At 30.9% G+C, this 23221-nt stretch overlaps 1 protein-coding gene across 1 annotated transcript in view; it reads left to right on the top strand.

The window, feature by feature from the left end:
- The window catches only part of LOC134687979 (protocadherin Fat 4-like), a 39948-nt gene that overhangs the window by 1210 nt on the left and 15517 nt on the right, over window positions 1-23221 (top strand). Inside the window, exons 2-7 of the mRNA XM_063548477.1 lie at window positions 189-532; window positions 6573-6747; window positions 14187-14264; window positions 16675-16851; window positions 19663-19738; window positions 22276-22424. Coding sequence (XP_063404547.1) covers window positions 189-532; window positions 6573-6747; window positions 14187-14264; window positions 16675-16851; window positions 19663-19738; window positions 22276-22424 — 999 coding nt within the window. The remainder of the gene's footprint in view (window positions 1-188; window positions 533-6572; window positions 6748-14186; window positions 14265-16674; window positions 16852-19662; window positions 19739-22275; window positions 22425-23221) is intronic.

Below are 23221 nucleotides of genomic sequence, written 5' to 3'. Positions count from 1 at the left end.
AATTGACATAGGCAATGTTAGCATACAGAGTTAAAAAATCAAAAGTATGTAAGAATAAATTTCAGAAATAGACCCGAGATTTAACTAGTTAAAAAATTATCTATAGAATTTGTAAGAATACAAAATAGTAAAACAGTTGTAATTTTAAATTGATTTTCTTTCAATTCGCTAGGCTGGCACCATTTTAGGTGACCCTGGTTATTTGTACCAGGATGGGGATACTGGTGACACACATAAGTTTTCTATGAACTGTGCATCAAGTGTTGGATATTTTTCAATAGCTCCTACAACAGGATTCATCAGCCTAGCTACTGATATTGACGAAGATGCTGCCGGATCTTCGACATCTTATACATGTACAGTAAAAGTGTCTGACGGTGCTTTAACAGATAGCGCGTCTTTAACCATCAAGGTCAACAATATAAACGACAACACACCAAGGTTTTCCAACAATCTGTTTACATATTACTTGGATATTAATTACCCTCTTAACACTGTTTTTGGTTCTACGGTAGCAACTGATACTGCGCAGGTAGGTTAATGCAGTTTATAAAAAATTAGCAATGATTTTCGGTGTTTGCATCGCAATCTAAATCTGACGTCATTTTCCCAACTATTCGACACGTGATTGGCTAGAACGTTTCGTCGACGTCAGATTTTAGCTTGTCACCAACAGCTGATCGGGCACCTTGTTATGATAGAAGTCAGTGTCTTCAGTTCGACAATAACACGTTAATATAGATGTGGGTTGGTCATATTTTGAGGTTAGTTTTAAATTATTTTAGCCTTCTGCCGAGGATCTTCGATATCCATTTCATTCACGATTATGAATGTAGTCTCAAGAGAAAGCTGCATGTTTAATTAAAAAATGTGTTTTTTTACACGTTTCGCTGGCGTGTCAACATGGTGTGGTCAGTCTGTTGAAACTTCCTTTTGAAATAATTTTTCACGTTTACACTATCTTACTTGCTTATAAACAATCCAATCTTTATTGACTATTGACTATACAAATATAATTTCACGTCCACATTTTTAAAACTGACCAGGGATGCATTCATGCGGGTCAAATGTTTAAATTTGGGAAACCATAATCAACCATGCAACGTGTTAAAGGAGTAGAATTGGTTAAAATGCCCGATCAACATGCCGACTGAGGCCCACCACCTTTCACCTATGTCTTTAACCCCCTCCCCCAAGTACATTTTCTTTAAAGATCTGTAAGGTATATTTGTACATTTAACTTAAAACTGATCGCATTTACACATGATAAATCATTTCTTATTCCAATTTATAACATATTGTAGAAGTAAAACAAAAGTTTTTTTTCAAAATATATGCATGCATTACTCTGTGCATCATACTTATGCCTCAGCCTACTTTTAATCAAACTGTGGAAGCATTCACATGAGATATTATATTATATTATGGCCAGAATTTATTAACACTTTTTCATTGATGGTTTTGAATCTGATGCTACATAAGTCATTATAGTATTATTTTAAATCATCCCTTTTAGTGTACATTTGAATTTCTTGTCTTTAATAATTTGTTTTCTTATGCTTATTTTATATATAGACATAAGATTAAATTAAATATGTATTTTTAATATTGATTCACTATGATAATGTGTATCTGAAGTATTTGTATGTTTGTGTTGATCTTTTCAAATTTTAACACACTTATTATAAAACAATTTACATCAACAGATCAATCTTAATTTTGTGTATTTGATTTTACAACCTGGTGTGTATACAATTGAGTATTAATTGAAACCTTTCAGTAATTATTGTAACTTCTTTTGCAGATTGATTTACAACTGGCACACATAAGTTGACAGTTAATGCATAAAGAGTGTAGTTTCTATAACATCAAATATGAGCTCTATACACAATTAACTGTAAGTATCAATTATATTATAATGCATGATTCCTGCTAGGGTCCTTCAGTTCTTTATTTTATATACCATTTTCTATATTAATCTTTATCTATTTTGCCCAGTATTCTCTATTCTTTGTTTTTTAACACACCGTCATTTTCTTTTATTATCGGTCTTTTCTCAATCTTTAATTTCTCAGCCTTTAAATATTGCACTTTTGCTTAAGGGATTATTACATGATTGGTGTATCTATTCCGTAAACACCATCCAGACCCTCAGTTTAGATGAATATAATTAAATTATCTGGTGTATTAAGTCACACCCACCCCTTATTGATTATTAAAGTTATATTGATTATTGATAACAAATTGGCAAAGCGATGTGATGGGTAAATATCAGTTATAGAAAGTTGTATTTATAAACTTTATTGTACTTTTACAGACAATTTATCAATTAAACTTTGTGTCAAGTTTACTTTTAATTCAAAAATAATTAAGGAATTTACATATGTGACAATTTTGACTGAAGTTTTCTATGTGTATCATAACATGAATACCAATCACTTTTAAATGCCATTAATGGTTTACATATTTTTTTCAGTACATGCATGAAGATAACTTGGAGGCAATGGTGTCAAACAAGTTTAATAGTTTTAACTATGATAGCCTTACTGAAATTTGAAAAATGTAATCAAAGAAAAAAGCTGACCACTTCTGTCTTATGAAGATCAACATATATATACAAGGAAATTGGCAGACAATGTGTAACCATGTATGAGGATAGCTTTAGATATATACATGAAAAGAAAGTGAAATCAATGTTTTTAAGATAAAATCTTGATGACATATAACAAAAATATAACAGTGTTGAATATGAAAACCCCATGGCATGCCACATGTAACTTTGGAATGCAGCAGTTTTCAGTATGACACTAAAAGGAAGAATTTCATTAGTGTTAATTCTGACTCTTGAACATTGAAGACAGAGAAATAAAGGTTTTACATCAGAGGAAATGACTGTGCACTTCTTTCTTGAAGGATCAACACACAAAAGGAAATGTCCATATCATTATGCATCATGTGCAGTAGTTGAGATAATTTTGGATATATACATAACACTGTGAACTAAGTGATAATTATAATTCAAACATCATATGTGGTACTTGCATGTACTTACTGGTATATATATTGTAATTCACAACATGTTACATGAATATATAGGAATATTCTTTGTATGATACATGTGAAATATAAAAAAAAAACACAAGTAAAGGAATAAGGATTTATCTAGTACATCATTATCATATGAAAACCAGCAGAATGATATATATGTCTACATGTATTATGGATCATGGAAACCTACAAGGAAGTATATATTGTGTATTGTTATATCAGAATTATCAGTTTTAATTCAATGTGACATATATGCAATGCTTTTTGTTTTAATTTTGAGAAAACTTTTTGGAATGAATGAAAAATTATAAGTTTCTTTGATTTTGAAATTTTTGAAATATCAATAGTCATACTTGTATGTAATAGGCAGATAATACTCATACTGAACTCAATGCTTTCACATGCATACAACTTTATTGAATAAACAAATAGTTTAATCTCAAGGAAATTTATTTTTTTAATGTTTTTTTTTAATTTACTGTTTTGTACTGGAAAAACTGCAATGAATGAGTGATGCATGTTCAAAAAATGAACATAGCTCTTGAAATTATTGCTTATAGCTGATATAGTTTAAAAAAGACCCATTCACACATGTGATGTGACAGTAACTGATCCTTATAATTCAGTGAATTAATTAAGAATGTGTTTAAATAAAAAAAAAACATTGAAAAAACTTTAACAGGGTTGAGCAGATAAATATTTTTCGTAAAACAGGAGTTTGACAGAAGCCTTCAGGGGGCTTCATACTACCATACAGTTGTGCTTGTTAAAGTCTTTTCCCTATCTGGAGAATCATTTTGCTTTAGAAATACTGTTTTGCCGTTCGTCATCACGTTATTTCACTATGCTAAACCTTGGTAATCTAAAAGTCGTAAAGACCCTATGATATTAAAATTTAAGGAAGTAAGCAAGATAATTCTTTTGCAATCGGCACACGTATATGTATGTGTAGTTAGAAATGAACATTTGGTTACGAAAACCCTTACAAAGTATAACGTCAGAGTATCCCCCCTTTTTTCTCTTCGTATGCATGGTGATTCTTTAAAGATTCATGAACAACTTAAAAGTATGAAAATGTGAAAACAACAACATTATTTTACATCTTTAATGTGTTAATCTCTAGTCAGAAACTATCAAAATGTCGATTATTTCTTTCCCGGCATTTTCACACCGAAAAGGGGAATAATCCATCTGTCATGATCTAAATCAATTCAGTGTTTAAATGTCGCCGAGTAAGGACTTGAATATTATTCATCTATAAAGATCGCATTGGCACACCCCGTTAACATTTGTTGATCTCTTTAAAACTTGGCATATTTATTCTTGGAAAGCTCACGAATTCGAAGATTGCTGTTTCTTGTTTTTCAAATGATTACAACATTTCTAAAATTGGCAAAATAGTTGACTTTTGGTGTGGCCACGGTTGGATTGTATGTCACTTCTGTTATTTTCTATTATAAAAGGGCACATTTAAAGAATGAAACAGCTGTTACGTGAAAGATAACATATTTATCAACCAAATACAACTTTATTTTTATTCATTTGTCTAGTTCTATGGGGTGCGCCAGGCTCTTGAAGTTGGACGTTCACACGCCATCTTTGAATGGTGCCCGTTATCAAGGCAACCAGGTGGGGGGTTCTGAGACACCTTAAATTAAAACTTTGGATGATATTAGGGATGATATAAATAAGTTCTGGGTATGGAAGTTTCTCGACAAAAAATCTAAATAATTTTACATTTCATTGATTTTTATATGAATAAATAGCCGATTTACTCTCGAACAGCATTAACCTACCTGCGTGATACTGGCACATTTGGTAAGTTTCGTGTAAAATGTGATTCGATACGGTTAAAGGAAATTTTTCTGTTAACAAATTGTTTGAACAAACAAATAAAGAAAAGGTAACGAAACATGTTTAATATTGATTTAAAAACTATTTAGAAATATCATTTGAATGTTCTGTTGATTGCATTTATAACAATGATATAATAAGCTACAACTACGATTTCAAACGATAATTATAAACCATTGAACCTAAATATATAATCAAGTAATATGATTGGATCATGTTCAATTCTAATATTCAGTTAAAAATATTCAACGGTTTCGATTTTGTTTTAAAGAGATGACATTGCACCAAGAATACATTAATACATTAATACTAGTATGACAAAGCACGGTTTCATCACGTACCATTGGCGTAGACCGAACAGCAAGATATAAAGGGACCCAATATAACTAGTGCAAAAATAATCAAACAGGAAAGCCATCTGTCAAATCCATTTAAAAAACGAGAAAAGGAAAACATTTATAAACCTCATCAACGATCGTTCAACCACTGAATATCAGCACGGAATAACTATTGTGTCTATCCTTGATTCTTTATTTTATTGTTCAAATTTTGAGCAGTAATCAACTTTTTTTCGTCAGAATATTTGATTTCTTTGCATTTTGTACCATTCTTAGACGCACGTTGTATACGTTTGAAGTACGTCAAAATGCAGAAGTATAGATTTTGTGAACGCTAAAACTCCAGGACAGTTTTTTGCATCATAAACATTTTCATCAAGCTCTGGAGTTTGTCGAGCGCATACTTGTTGGCTATACAACGTATTTATACATACTTTACATGCGCGTTGCAAAACGATACGGATATGTTTGGGACACGTTTAGGACCCGTTTCATTCGCCTTAATATCGTTCGACTTTAAATTGGACGTATAGAGGGCATTTGTGTTACATATGACTTGCGTAATTTCAGCGCTCCTGGAACATATAGAACAAACACGTGGCGTATTAAAAACGTACTCTAACCTTCAACGAAACTTGCTGTGATATTTATAGCTGCATTTGTCCGTGAATTTACAAGACCAGGTGTATCACGTGTCTCCTTAGTCGTTGTTATTCCTGAAAAAGAGTTTTTTAAAGGAGCATAGGGAAATCAATTCTGATACAAGTGCATGTGAAGTGTATTCAGAAGTGGTTCAAACGCCCCATAATAAACACGTCCAAGACACTCCGAAAGCACGAATAGTCGAACCAGATACAACCGAGACGCGTTTCTACGACATTCAAGCGACGTTTGCCTTCGTTGCGTTCATTTCGCCAGACAAACGCCAGTCATACGCCAAACACGTTACTCAAACGCCCGATAAACGTTTATGTACGCTTCTCGTACGACCTAAAAGAGTTTAAACTCTTTATATACATGATACATACATGGTTGTCAAATTTACTGCGTCAGAAATTACTAGTGTATAAGAAGAGCACATGTTTTTTTCCACACCGGTTGTACGTCTGTACTATACGCTGATATGTGACGCCGGTTTTAGTTACAAACAACAAAGATATGAATAATTTGTTTATTTTACTCGCTTTTTTACAGGAAATTTCATTTAAAGCATTGACCAAACGTCTTTAGGGACAGAAACATTTGGAATTCAAGCAAATGGGGATCTGTACTTAGGGAATTCGTTAACAAGTTATGGTTATGGATCAAGTATGAGCTTTATTGATTGTTCAGGCAACAGCTACTGGCAGTCTTCAAGGGACAGCAACAGTTTTCATCGTTAAACCACAAACTACAACAACCACCACAACTACAACAGACCGACCTCTATTATTTTGGGAGTATCCGGCTAACCCAGCATGGGTTATTGTTGCTGGTCTTCTTGGACTTATAATTATGGTGTTGCTTTGTTATATGTTATAAAAACGGATGTACTTGTGAATAGAGGGGAAGGTAAGTAAATTATTATTTTAGACTATACATTAAAACCCCCGTTATTATCCAGCAGTTCGTTATATTTTGATGCTCAATAATCATGTGATATCTCTTTGTAATGATATAGTTGAATGGTGTTACAAGATAAATGTAAGATTCGTTGATTTTAACCATTATTATCATGGCAACATTGTCACAGACGAAGTTGAAGACCTGAATAATAGTATGTCAAATTCAAAAACAATTTAAAAAGAAGCTACAACTATTTTACTTGATACTGTCATTATAACAAAGGCAAAAGTTCAATAGCATTTTTTTCTCTCATAATACTATACCTGCCAACATTTATCAAAATACTATACCTGCCAACATTTATCAAAATACTATACCTGCCAACATTTATCAAAATACTATACCTGCCAACAATATTTTGTTTTACGTTTGTTGGAGTAATCACTACAAAACAGTAAAAGTCTGAAATTGCCTATATCTTTGACGAAGAATTAACATTTTTTTCAAGATTTATCTGATATATGTATCAATTAACATGCAGGAATTTAAAAAAGAGATCTGGCTCTTTCTTTATTTCAACTTTTTCCTTGGTCTATACATTTTAAAATTGATTCAAGATTACGGCACATCAATTGCTCTTACCACCACCTAATAACGACCACCATCTTTCACAGAAAAAATAAGTGAAAGCATATTTCTTGAAAGTGTATATGTGATAACAAATATATAAGGTTTATACTAGTACTTACATTTTTAGTAGCATATTGTCTTTTGTAAAGGCCCATATTGATCCTCTTCAACTCCGGGTGGTTTGTTTTTGCATGTCTGAAATATCTATTTGCAAAATGTAAGTAATGTATTGCCTATAATTTAAAAGAAGGTTTCTGACAAATGAACATAAACATAAATATACATAAATAAATTTCAAAATTAATTAAGCCTAATCATGAAAACCATTAAAGAAATATTTTATTTATAAAGGATTTAATATCCATATATTATATATATGGTTTTTTGTGTATGCATGTTGTCTATCAAAAATGAAATGAAATGAAAATTAACGCCTACATATCGGATATATATATATATCGCTGTTCATACAATAGTCAAGGGCTTCATACTAGAAGTATAGACATTGAAGATAACTGATCGCTAGGAGGCTACTGAATTCTGGGTTATCAATGATAGTTTGAAATCTTATTATTTCCATGATATTTAATTTGGAGTTTTCAAATGGTTGCACTAACGTCCATTTTGTAAGTTTATCAGAAAACCGCTTTAAACGGATTAAATTAATAAAGTGCTACATACTATTGTTTTGGTTCGTTTTTAATTTAATGCAAAAAGTTCTAATTCCGCATGTCTATTTGTATAACTAAATTAATAAATAAAACACTGCAGTCAAACATATTGAAAAATAATATCAATACCATTTATAATTTTTGATTTTCTTATTCATTTAAAAAAACACACCATTTGTGTATTGTGCTTTATGGTCAAATTGTCATTCGTTGCACATGTTGCAGTAAAAATGTTAAAGTTATGAAATCGGGTTTGTTTTTTTTTTGCATTTTGATTAGTTACTTAAAGAAATGGGTATACCAATAGCAATTCAATTACTGATTTCCTGTGTAACAACATAGATTGCGTTGTTACAAAAAACATAACTTCTACTTCAAGTCAGAAAATTTCAGTCTTTAGCTAGAAAGCAGTGTTTTATGATTCATATTGATACTGTATACAAAATGATATATAATATTCGTCATACTGACTTAAGTAAATGAACGAAATATATACAAGTTATTTTCAACGCACTCGATCATCGACTTAATGAGTTCAACAACAACAAAGATCCGTTTAAAGGTAATGCTTACGTCTTATCGTCAATACATGCAAAACAGGTATATTAAAAGACACTAAATTGAAAACAACTGTCACAGGAGTAGCAAAATTTAATTAACTATATATACTAAAGCTTACGTATACTTTGTAACTATGATGATGATGAAAATGTCGTAGTTTATGATATCATGGCAATTTATTCTATCAGTAAACTTAATCCTATTGATAAGTTTTACAACGTCGTTTTTTTAATATTATACTATAAAAAATACAACAGTATTTTAGCACAGGCTAGGTTGAAACGCAATTGATAAATGGTTTCGAAAGGAGTTTTACCTGCCGTCTTTTCTTTTCGTAATACTATATGTCAGCACACCAAAGGAAATCCAACCAATTATGAAGATTAGTTATTGTAGTTTATTTTAACCTGCAGGAATAAAAGTTGACCCAACCGAGGCTATGTTGTCTAATGAAAGACAAAAAAGAACAGAGTTATCGTGATGAAAAGACAGGAATAATAGTCGTTAAAGATATGAACTCCGCTGAATGAAGATATGTCAGTTCAAGATCGGAAGCCTGTCAGTTGTTGTCTAGTCTCATCTAATGTGATAATACTTTCCGGATATTTGTGCGGACGGTACATTGTTGAAAGTCTCTGGCAAATACATGTATATTGCTAGGTTTTGAACTCGCGGTACGTTAAGCAAACGAAAATACTAGGTCCTGTAATCAATAATTATATTTTACCCCCATCTGTCGTTTAATTATTTTTGTCCCCTAAATTGCATGTCGATTTAGATGAAAACCAATCTTTTCGTAATATCAAAAGAGACGTATGCACTTTTTTCAAACCTGCAAAGTCTTTGAAAAAAGTATCGATTTCAAGATACAGTGGATTTGTTGATCGCATCAAAACGATTTAAAGTCAGAGGACAACATAGGTGATAAAATATAAAATTTGTGTCAATTAATATTAAACACAATCAAAATTACGTGGTTCAAACTTCTTTAAATTAACCGTACGACCTTCAACAATGACAAAAATGTATACCGTGAAGGTCTTTATAAATCTCGCATTGCAAACATTTCAAAATTGATCCTCAGTCTGAGTGTTAGATTAGAACTGAAAATAATTATTAAGCATAACTTGAATTTTCAAACTATCAACTATTATATATACATGAACTTACCCTTAATTCCTGAAATCCTAAGACGCATCAACAAATATAGAGAGGTGAATTTTGTCTATAGTCTTATAATTAAATAAGAGTGATTGGTAAATAATTCAAAACTCATTAGTCCATGGACAAAATACAAAATCGGGGTGACAAACTAAAAGTGAAGAAAACGCATTCAATATAAGAGGAGAACAACGACACAACATTCAAACGCACACACACAGAAACGGACCAAGCACCAGACAAAATCATATGAGAACAACAAATTTAATATCAAAACCAAAGACATGAATTTGGGTAAACGTGTTTTATCTTTTCATCATCTTCCGTTTCTTGCCATGACGTTGTCAATTTATCTCAACTAATGTACGAATTCTGAATTTTCAAACTGCTCAGTCATAAAACGTTTATATTAATTTCACCTAGAATATAAATGATGATAAAAACGACAACCTGAGGAACGGGTGCACAATCGGCAATTCTTTCAAAGCTTTAGTTGAATATGTTCATTCACGAGAGTAGTTTTCAAATGATTTTAACACGGACTAATATGTTTGATGTTTTCACATCATCATCATTATAAATCGTGTTACATATAGTTTCTTACAGACCCAATGATTAGAATCTATTAAATGTGTTGTTTTTTTCAATTATGTGTTACATGATTTTATAACACATGTCACTTTAATAAAAAGATAATGTCCTTACTTACTATATTTATTCATTATGTATTGAAAAAGTAATGGAGCCAGAGCTATTATAAAGTAAATTTAATCATGTTAATATCAAATGTATTGCTTTAAAAAAGATTTATAAGAATCTAGACCATAGTGGAGTCGACAATCATTAATACATCAAAGTTTGAGTGTATAATGACGAAAAAGGAACCAGATAGGAAATTGTACATTCAAATTTGCATATTATTTTTTTTAAAAGGGGGGTAATTCTAATGGCGTTTTGGGGTGTTTAAAGATCTAAAACCACAAAAACATATCTGCTGTTATTTTATCTCGATATCGACACATCAATGCGGACAACTATTTTGTGTTGGTCATGTAAACCATTTTTATTCTAACAGTGTAGAATACATAAAGCACAAATCTCAGGGTATCATAAGATAACATATATTTGCACTGCGATGACATATTTACAGTTTGGAAGTTGTCAATAACATCGACCTTTATTTGAACCAACTGAAAATAGCAAATGAAAATCCTGCACTGTTAGATATATAAAAACAAGAATGTGTTCATTGTTCACTGATGCCGTAATCGTACTATCACTTTCTATGTTCGTGAAATTGTGGTAAAAACTTTAATTTGGCATTAAAACTAGAAATCACGTTACCAAACACTGAATTACTTATAATTTTAGATGGAATATTTAGCCATTGTTTGAAATGTTTGACAATATCCAATCATATTTATATACTCCAAATGCATACTGAATATTTTACGAAGTGTACTAACATAACTCAAAAATGACTATAAGTGAATTTGAAATTCGTAACAGGTATAATTCTATATTGTATTGTAAACTCACTATATACTAGTATACCACATATCTTAAAATGCGGAAAACTGTGTTAAACAGTGCTTAATATTATTTATAAATGCTTAATCATGCATTAATGTTAACATCTTAAGTAACGAAAAAAACCTTAAAAGCAGTAAAGGCGAACTAAAGTATCACTTAAATGAAGGAAATGCAACAGTCGTTTTATGTCATTCAGAAAACCCCTTTTCAAAGGATTTGATAATCATTAATGAAAATAATAGTTCTATACGTATTCTTCTACATGATATGCAAAATGCAAATAAAATTTAAAAAAAGTTATTTTGACGTAAATCAAATTTTAATGTTATAACAAAAAGACCCGTCTGAACAAAAATCATCCCTACATTTAATTTGCATTCAACAGTGGTTATATCGTTTAGAGAGGGACATGATACAAGTGGATTCGAATTTACTTAGAAGGATAATGACCAATTTTATATTATTTCATCTGTTTTGCCTATTTGTTTGTTTCCAATCAACTGACAGTAAGTTTAACATAGGAATAATAAATATTTATTTTATTTATAAAGAAACCTGTCGTTGTATATTTATAAATTGTGACGGAATTTCGACACTTTATGGTCACTTTCAAATATATTATTCCTTAAGAAATGTTGATGCTGACAATTTGTGACAAATAATCAAGACGGACATGTGAATATCCATAGCTTTATTCAAAATTAGAATAACGAAATTACCAAACTCCAAGGGAATTCAAAACGAAAAGTCCTTTAGAGAATGTCAAAATCAAAAGCTTCAACACATCTAACGAATGGAAACCAATTGTCATTTTCCTTACTTAATACAGACTTTAGCCAAGAGACCAAATGACACATACATTTACAGGTATAAGTCATTGTACGGCCATTAATCTTTTTATCATTTATGGTTATTTCTGTTAGCTCAAAACAAAACAATAAAAAAGTAAAATCACAAAAATACTGAAATTTGCAAAAAAATCAAAGTCCCTAATAAGATGACAAAATCAAAGGATAAAACATATCAACGATTAAACAACAGCTGTCATATTCCTGACTTGGTACATGCATGTTCAATTGTGGAAAATGGTGGATTGCGCTTAACCTCTCACTCAATTTCCATTATATTGACAATGTTGCATGAACAAAATGTTACAAATAGGGGTAAAACATTGAATCCACCAAAAACTATGAATGATTTCATGTGGTACGGAAGGGGGAGCAAATCTTGACCTTATGTGGCACTCGTCGTGTTGCTTATGTTGTTACAACGCCGATAAATAGTTGTAGTCTTATTTGGTAGGTCACATTCGTGAAAAGGGAATGGGATTGTAATTACGAAAAAAGGAACATATCCGATATAAATATATGGTCAATTTCCTATAATAATGCTTATAGGTAATAGGACTGTCTCTCTTTATTCTTATATTTTGAATCCGTACGTTCAGTTTTATTCGATATGATGAAACATTCTTTTATTGACGATAACTTAAATTACTATGTCCGTGTGTTTGCAAATTGGTCATTAAGACCTGATAGAAAGGTTAAAAATATACCTTTTGCTGATGATATACCGGGTTAAAACATTCGGTCAGATAAAGAGAGTGTTTTACGAAAAATGTAAAATCTTCAACACGTGTTTGTTATGCTATTAATACTTCATGTATTAGCCGCCTTATGTAATTTAAATCGCTAATTTGATACGATGTTCTCGTGTTTTCCTTTCTATTCATAATTCAATTGATGAAGGGTTTCAGCTCAAAAATAAGCTCGAATTGGTAAAGTTGAGCTTACAAAGTGATCTAGTTGAAGTCATCCGTGTGAAAATCTAACAGACGTCAACACGACTTGGTTGATAGCTATTCAATATCGGTTTATCAGATGACGATGAATATGTTCCGAAATAGACTTTTCACCGGTTTGTATGATATGATATTGGCAAAACAAATGGTGCCACTTGTGTCTTCTGAACCACAAGGGTTTTGTTACGTATACTGTATCATTTCTTCTGATCATTTTTTGTTTGACCAAGGCGTTGAAAATGTTTTTATAATTAGTTTGAATGGTTCTTTTGTTTTTTCAACCTATTCATTTTATAGTTACATATATACAAACAATATAAGTTTCAAGTGCATTATATAGAGATATTTAGACAACTACTTTAGGTTGCAATACTGTAAGTATTGACAATGCAATGTCCCATAGGAACTCATTTTGCGGCTAAAACTGTGACACTTTTACTTTGAAGTTTCGTGATAAATAATATCACAGAACGGAAAGTTTATCTGCACTTCTTTTTTTATTTAAAGATCAAAAGATAGGGCTGTGTGGCATATTTTCAACATTATTATGCCCTGAATATTCCTGAGTTTAAACTTAAATTTTATTCTACCCTTATCTTCTTGCAGTCTTGGACCTCCTAAGAATTAAAATTTAGGCGCTACGATGTTTTTCTATACTTTTTTCATTCACAAGTGATCGATGCCGCTATGAAATGAAGCACAGAGATCATAAATGGCAACCAGTACGTTAACAAATTAACCTATCTATGAATATTATATACCTCCCGAAAAGAGTTGTGGTTTGAGAAACAGCTGTCTTAATAAAGTGCAACCTTTACATGTATTTGTATTCCATCTGTCTATTTTTCCGTACGTGTGTCTCATAAATTATACGTGTGTTCATAATTATTTTAATACTTTAAAGAAAAAGTCATTGCTTTCTTTGTTTTATTGAAGCAGTATATAAGAATGTTTACAAAAACAAAAATACAGTGTACTAAACCAAGATTAACAAAATAATAGTGTATGTATTACATGATTTTATTAAATTACTACTCAATTTAGGTCAATGCATCACAAATGCAATCATTGGTGAACTGGACACAAAGGATGAAAAAGGCAAAGATTATGATGGGGATTCAGGTACTCGAGAGCAAACCTTTATGTTTAAAAAAACACTTTTTTTTTCATTGAATTTTCCACATTGAAACAAAGACCTTCCAAATCCCATATGGAAATAAGAAGATTTTGTATGAATGCCAATATGACAACTCACAACAGGAGACCAATTGACACAAAAATTAAAAGCTATATGAATATTGAAATTTAGTTAATTTATCAGCAAGTTTGGTTTATGATGTTTGGTTACAAGTAACTATATACTATTCATTTTTTGGTTTTTACACAGTTTCAACAAAGAAGAAAAACCAAATTTGAAAAAAAATAATACAAATAATTCCACCAATACAAACGCAATTCTATATTAGTTTAATATTCTTGTAATGGTTTTACAATACATAAAATAACACATGTACAAGTTAAATCCCAACTTTATACTAAGTATTCAATTCATAGAAATTTTTCTTGCGAGGTAATTTCTTATGGCGTTGTTACAAACAAAATTTGTGACGCACAGGTAATGATTATATATTGTTGTGTAAATGGGAGTAATCCGTATTTATACTGTGGTTATATTTTGTAATGTACTATTATATTATTAATTTATGTTTTTCGCTGGGCTGAGTGTTCATGAATTTGTTTGTTGGTTGTCATTGTAGCGGTATTTGTTTACATTGCCTATAAACGGGAGGTTTGGTGGGCCATAAAACCAGTTTTAACTGTTTGTTATTCTAGCAGTTCTGTTGTTCTACTGTTTTCCTCTTATAGTTCATGTGATTCCCTTGGTTTTTGTTTGGGATCTGGATTTGTTTTTGTTAAATCGATATATGACTATTAAACAGCGGTAAACTGCTGTTGTCCTTATTTATTGGTTACCCTACGCCCTTTAATAAGAACAAGGCCCATACCGCATAGTTTGCAATAAAAGGCCCCGAAATGACAAATGTAAAACAATAGAAACGAGAAAAACAAACAGCATTATTATGTACAAAATAATAAACGAAAAACAAATAAGTTGCACACCAACAAACGACAATACCGAACTCCGAAGAAAATTCAAAACCGAAAACCTGTTATCTTATGGTAAAATTTTCAGCTCCAATACATCAACCAAATAAATAACAACTGTCATATTCCTAGCTTGGTACTGGCATATTTTTATGATGAAAATGGTCAAGGTTTAATTAGCTTCAATGAAAGGAAATGTTTTATATTTGGTTTAAAGTTTGATAATTTAAAGTTGTATGGTATTTGATCTTCCTGTAGCTACTTCCTGTCATTCCATCTGTACATCTAAACGGCTTCGTTTAAGTTTATTTAGACTCTTTGGCAGGGAATATTTGGCTTAGTGTTCGATAGTTGTTGAAATATTCAAGTCAAGAGAACATTTTACATCCATTCATCTGGTTATGCTGGACTCGCTTTAAACATAAATTGGTGTACATGCTGATCAAAATTTAGTTTTGTTGGGCTCACCTTTTTTTTCTTTGCCAAAAATGGAACACTCTGTTATAAAACAATATGTATTAAATGTGTTAACTTCGGAATTAATATTTGCTTAACGTAAATTCAAAACCATGTAAGATCCACTGCATCTTAAGTCCTACAAAAGGTGGTTCATGGATGCTAAATTGTACAATTTACCAGTAGTGTGTCTTTAACCCTTGTTCATTGAAATTTCAAACTATAGAGAATGCAGAATACAAACTAGTATCCTCTCATGTATATTTCCTACCATGAACATGTACATGTATAAAAAAAAGACGGGCTATGATATATACCTTTTTAGAGATAAAAGGGTACTTCTGGTAAATTTTTCCACTTTCACAAAATAACACACACGATGTACCATTTATGTTTTGTCACGAGCATTGTTTTGTGATTCCAAACTTCCTTAAACGAAGTTCTTTATTCAAACTCTATATAACAATACATTTTATATACGAAATCAAAAATACAAAACTTATCATAAGGTCATTAAAAGATATTTCGGTGAACTGTAAGAAATTGCTTTAATATACAATTGTCTAGTAAAAAAACAGTAAAATAACAGATAGAAATACTAAACACCTAGGAAAATTCAAAACCGAGGGTTCCTAATCAAATGGCAAAATAATACGCGCAAACACTTCAAACGAGTGCATAACAACTCTCATGTTCTGACTTGGTTCAGGTACTTCTCAAGTAGAAAATAGTAAAATTCATTGCTAGCTGAACCTTAAATTGTATGACATTCGAATATACTTCCATTTATATTAAAACAATGTGTGAACAAAACAAACAGACGAAAAAATAAAAATGTCAAAACAGGGAAACAGCTGTCAACATTGGGTTACAATCTAAATCTCTATAAAATCCATAAAAACAAAATCCGTCATATAGATATTACCAAACATTGATTACTGTATTGATTTTTTTATTGTTAATTTTTTAGTGAACGCAGTTTTAAATTTAGACAACGATTACAGGTTCAGATGCTGTGGTTTTGTATATACATGGGAAATATATGTAAGCAAAGATGCCACGGTACCAAAAAATGTGAAAGTTCAAGTTTGGTATGATACAGGGACTTCGTGGAACTTGCGAGGGGAGAATGACATTACCGCTAGCAGTAAGGTTATTTGTTTTATTAACATATTCCATGTTTGAATATTAATATCAGCTTCTTGTGTTAAAAAAAACCTAACAAAATAAATTATTTGAAAACATAAACGTACTAATAAATTACCTTTTCCATCTTCCTTTTTTTAACCAACTTTTATTCGGCATGTCAACATAATTATATGTCAATGTTTTAGTGAAAACGCTAAAAATTCTTTATAACATATGTGAACCAAAGTTATAAAATTAAAACAGATGATAAGAGCTGTTACTTTACGTCTAAGCTTTTGGCCCTTACTGGAGATCTTTATTTCACTCTAAGACAAATAACAGCAATACTACCGATATTGTATGTTAGTTTTATATTTTTTTAAGTTTTATACAGCTAAAAAAGAATGGAAAATGCCAAAAATACCGATCTCCAAGAAAACTTTAAAACGAAAAGTCCCTAATCAAATGGCGAAATCAAAAGTGCATCAAACCTGGTTTTAAAGCTAGCTAACCCTCACACCTTTATGACAGTTGCATCAATTCTATTATATTGACGAATTTTACTTATTCAAATTAAACGTACCTAGATATAAAACATAAAAATATCCAGAAGTCTATAGCAATGATTTGGTGGTGTTTTTATTTTAAATTGATTGAAATATTTTTACTAGTCAGTACCTACATGTACATGTATCTTCAACTGATTTTTTTTTCTGTTTCCTCACATTAATGTACAATGTATTCAATGAGAAATATAAAGTAGAATAAGTTTTTGATGGTACATGTTAAGTGTTTAAAAGGGAAGCTTGTCCAAATGGCAAATAAGTATTAGAGAACAAATCAAGGAAATTATAATCTGACGATAAGTATTTAAAAATAGAGTCGAAAGATACCAGAGGGACAGTCAAACTCATTAATCGAAAAAATGTGACAATGCCATATATGCATGGTTAAAAAATATAAAGACAAACATTGGTTTTCCCGTTTGAATGGTTTTACACTAGTAATTTTGGGGCCCTTTATAGCTTGTTGTTCGGTGTGAGCCTAGGCTCCGTGTTGAAGGCCGTACTTTAACCTATAATGGTTTAATTTTTAAATTGTTATTTGGATGGAGAGTTGTCTCATTGGCACTCACACCACATCTTCCTATATCTATAAAAAGACAATTAATAGTATACAAGACACAATATAGAAAACTAAAGACTTTGCAACACGAACCCCACCGCAAATTGTTGGTGATCTCAAGTGCTTCGGAATATGACGTTACGCATGACATAAGCATCTGAGCATGATTGGTTCAGTTATAATGACAATTCGAAATTGTTTTTCAGAAGAAAGGATTTAATGGATTTTTTTATAGAAGTTATCATTAGTAAAAAAGAGGCTTAAATCAAGGAGCAGGTGGTTAGTGTTAAGGAATTGTTAGTATTTATGTAATTAAATGATAAAAATTAAATTACATGTCGGTCAAGCCAGGCAAGATAAAAAGACTACTGTTTTATTCAATCATGATGCATGTTCATTTTACGTCGTTTTTGATTTCTTAAATCCTAGCATTCGATCGTATAAGACTTACATGTTGAATGTTATTCCCGACACATATGACCTCCACACTAAACTCGGTATTAAACTATTTCATATTGAAGTCAATGAATGCGTGTCTCTATTCAAATGTCACCAGCCAAAGGTGTCATCTTCATTTGCACAATCATAAGGCATGGTAAATTTTGAGAGGAACATCATAGTTTAGAAACTAAAATAATAAAGATCGTTTGGTTATTAGTATCAACATGTACATGCCACAAGTTGTTGTCCGTTCGTTTGATGTGTTTTATTATTTGATTTTGCCATTTGATTAGGAACTTTCCGTTTTGAATTTTCTTGGGAGTTCAGTATTTTTGTGATTTTACTCTTAGTTGTATAATAAATTTGGCTTCCTAGTCCATTTGGTTTGAGTTTACCTTTTAGGCTTTCTGTCAGGAATTGCTATCTAGATTTATAATAAATATATATATAGATCAGTGATGAAATTCAACACTAATGTCAATTTTGTTGACATCTTTTTAATGCTTCATTCATGATTAAAAATGGTTTAAAGAAATATGGAATGATCTCAAATTTAAAATATGGATACAATACATTCAGAAACTATTATAACATGGATAATGCACTCTGTTTACTAGATTCATGTAAAACATGTAGAAAATATATGTTTGTCATTCATAAAAAAAATGAAATTATTGAGATTCTGCAAACAAGACCAATTAAATTCTATGTATAGGTAAATCATTTTCTTACACATAGATTTCATTGGAAAACGGACGGTTATATCTTTTTTTCATTTCGTTACCTTTAAGGTAACACTGCATCATTATGTAATGCGTGATATGCTTTTGATTTAGTTCAATTTTTATAATATCGTTTGTTTTATTTTACAAAGAGTGATACTTAAATATAATTAAGTCAGGCGTCACAGTGCCTTTTTTAAAATTGATTGATTCTGTGTCAATTTGCTATCATCCATATATTATATGCTTGAAGTATGAAATACTGTGGTTGCATTTAATTTTTGGTAGACTAGTATATGATGAATATTGTTTGAAAAGGTGTATTGATTAACACTCGTCATGACTTCGATATTGTACATTGATTAACCGTAACTCATTGTTCATTTTTTTTCGAAATTATTCATCCCTTAAAGATATGTTTCGAGTATATTTTATACACTGATAATTGAGAACGCTGATGAAAATGTTAACGTTTTTAGTGACAACTTGTATTAGAAATTACTAAGTTATAGTTGTAAACTACATTCATTTGCTTTCTACAGATGCTGACCAAGCGAATGTTATACCAATACCAGATGGTTCTAGAATACGTGCCTTTCTTGATGATTACATTGGGTTGTAGGTATATCTAATGTCATTAGTTGTTCAACAAATTGTTTTTTAAATACATTTTTTTGGTACTTTTAATGAATTAGAAAAATATTAGACATTATTACTGTTTTATCCTATAATATATATGGTCGAAAAAAGCAGGCTGTTGAATTTTTTTCAATGAAATCAAATGACACAAAAACCATATAAAAATGTTATTTGAAATAAAGCTTGATAAATCATAATTAAACATTTTACAATTATTCAAAAAATATTGTTACAAAAAGCTATTGAAAACGGTAAATGTTGTGATTATAAAGATAAGATATGCAGCAATATATTGCTGAAGCTTTTAACACTCTTTTCAAATAAAATTGCCTCGCATGTGTAAGACTGCAAGATTTTGTCAAAGGTCAACTCTTACGTTGGTTTTTTTATTATCAGAAAACGAATATACTCTGTTTACTTTTACAGGAAGATTGTATAGAACAGTCTCCTATATCTCTTTATAAACTCATATAAAGCAAACTAAGTTTGATTTAAATTCAGGGTTCAACTAAAATAGTTCCGTTTTAGAAATCCTCTGATCCATTACGTTTTTTGTATTCTTGAAATCGATCCGGGGCCATTGCAGTAACGTGCATGCTTCCCCGAGACTAAAGTCTGGTTTTATTATAACCACGCCACTCATTTTTGTTTCTGTCTCGAGCTCATCGTGACTGAAATATGGTTTTGTTTCACCGCATGTAAAATTGGATTTTATATTTTAGTCCTCATACAACTCGTCTCTTGGTTTACAATGTATCATTTATAAAAATGGACTTGATTTATAGTTACAATATGCTGCTATATATCGGTATAAATATGTAATTGGTTAGGTTTATCTTTGTTAGCAACAGTATTGTTCATATTGGTGATTAATTCCCAAATCTGTTCTGGTGCATTTGTTGGCTTTTGTGGTACACAAGTACATTTGTACAAATTTAATTAGATTTAACATATGTTTCACCAGGTAATTGTCTGTGTATGTTGATTTATAAACATATATAAAATACATATTTATAAACAAAAGAAAACATGTTGATCAATCAATTTTATTGATATTCAAATGTGTAAAGTCATATGGAACATTGATAGATATAAAATGCGCGTGTAATATATTGTTTTGGTCACCGACACGGTTTAACATGTGACATTCCCGGCTCAGAGTTTATATTCTTTGTGGTGAGGGCGAAGAAAGGTATAACCCCTATGCCGGGATTTTAAACATATATATAAAGTTAAGGAGGGGTATTTGCGAAAAATACCAGTTGACAGAATGTTAAATTTCGCGAACCGTAAGGCGTGGGAAATTCATTCTCAAGAATTGTATTTTTGCAAATACCTCTTAATATCATGCTATATATCTGTTTAATTATACCGAATGTTAACTTTTAAAAACGCCTTGATGATCATGACGTAACAAGCGTCTAGTCGTATAGGGTATTTTTTGCCAAATACCACGACAGAGAGGGTAAAAAAGGCCTATCCTTATTGCATATACCCCGGCGGCGTTAAAACATAAACGCTATTAATTCGATAACAGTAAATTGGTGAAAGATGCACTGGCTACCAACCAAATAAAACCCAGGATTCTTACATAAGGTATAATTACACAATAAATACCCTGTCTGTAACACGAATTGATATATTACGGATAATACCTGTCTAAATAGACTTTTTTTGCAGTTACAAGTGTGTGTGTGTTTGACATTCATCCTTCTGTATAGGGCCAAAATATTTTCCGCATATTTGCAAAAAATAATATAATTTGGTGTGAACAAAAAATTCTATCGTGTATGCAATTATTAGTAATAGCGCTTTAAGACATTGATTACTTGTTTGATGTGTAAATCGCTTAATTGTATATGAAAGACGTATCAATGATAAATACACACAACTATTTTTCTCTGGTGATCCTTTTACATTCTTAAAGAGCTATGTATATCTAAATAAAGACTTCGTCCTATACATGTAGCACTGTTCATTATAATGACGTTGTGAAGGTTCCACTTTGGGCGTAAAAGTCGTATTTACCACTGAGTCAGCAGTTTTCTGAAAATATACTTACATTTCTGTGGTGTTATCCATAGACAAACCGCGACTTATTTGTGTTCTGTGATACATGTTCTTATTGTTACAATTGGAGGGCCATATTTAGACTTACACATAATCAAGGGGTTTATGCACTAAAACTATATGGACTTTATTCGATACTTTTGTTTAATTTATATAATTAATCTTACCTTAAAAGTCGTTCGTAAATATTAGGTAACACGTTGATGTCAAAGAAAAAAGAATCTTTGGGTGTCTTTTTCCACAAAATTAAAAAATATCCGATGATTTATCTTATCAAATATAAAGAAATATACCAGTACTATTTGAAGACAAATGTGTGACCTTGGTTGTGTTATGACGTTTAGGTAGGGTAGTCGTCTCGTAGATATATTCCCATTTTCCATTCTCAGTTTTATTAATAACGATTTCAAGGATAAAATACTTTTTTTGTTTTTTTTAATTGTTAGTTTTGAATATGCTGGGTTTGTTATCACATATGATAATGGAGATGACTACAGAACAGCTACATTTGCTACGGACCAGACAACGTTTGACTGGGGTGCAGCAACTAGTGGCAACAAAAGAGACCATGCAATTCACGCAAGAGTAACTCCAAGTAAAATAGATTTATTACATCAATAAGATTTACCTAACTTTGTAGCAATTTGCACTATCTATATTGATACGTCCATGATATATTTGGCTTAGAAATATCAAACTCCATTCCATTTATCAAACTATTCAATCTTTCTCAAAAAGCTTACTTATTTTTGATAATCGAGTTGTGATTTGTTCGATATCAGATCGTCATACATGTAGGTAAAAATCATATATGACAACAAATGATCTTGATTTACTCTGATTTCGCTTTTGGGACAGACAGAAGACAATACCTGATAACGTATTGTAAAAAAAAACTAGAGGACAATACAGTATCACTCTCGATGAAAGGTCAAATCAATATTTTGTATAAATCAGATGATTGAAAGATGTTTATTTACTTTACTCCATCATATTAACGAAAATATCATAAAAAAAGATTTGCTTAATATGTAAAACCTTCAAGCTATGCAAGCTATGCTTTATTGTAGTTTTACCATGGGTAGGCATTATATTCGTGATTATTTTGGCACGAGCGATAGTGTAATCAAAAATATATTAAATGCATGCAGATTTGATAAAACGCATTATTCTGTAGTAGTCAATATACGCATGAGTTAAAAAAAATATTGGATTTAGAGCATGACTTTATTCATAAAGCGAATGAAGCATGTCCTATTAGAACCACGAATAAAATTCCTGCATCAAAATACCTATTCAGTAAATATCGTGACAAATCAATAATTTGACAAAAATGCAGATAAAAATAGCCTAAAAAATTCAACAATGAATTTTAATTAACAATGGAATATA

The sequence above is a fragment of the Mytilus trossulus genome, chromosome 1, assembly GCF_036588685.1.
Source record: "Mytilus trossulus isolate FHL-02 chromosome 1, PNRI_Mtr1.1.1.hap1, whole genome shotgun sequence".
In the NCBI taxonomy this organism is placed as follows: Eukaryota; Metazoa; Mollusca; class Bivalvia; order Mytilida; family Mytilidae; genus Mytilus; species Mytilus trossulus.
Note: the sequence above shows the minus strand (reverse complement) of the source record. Positions and strands in the feature narration are given on the sequence as shown.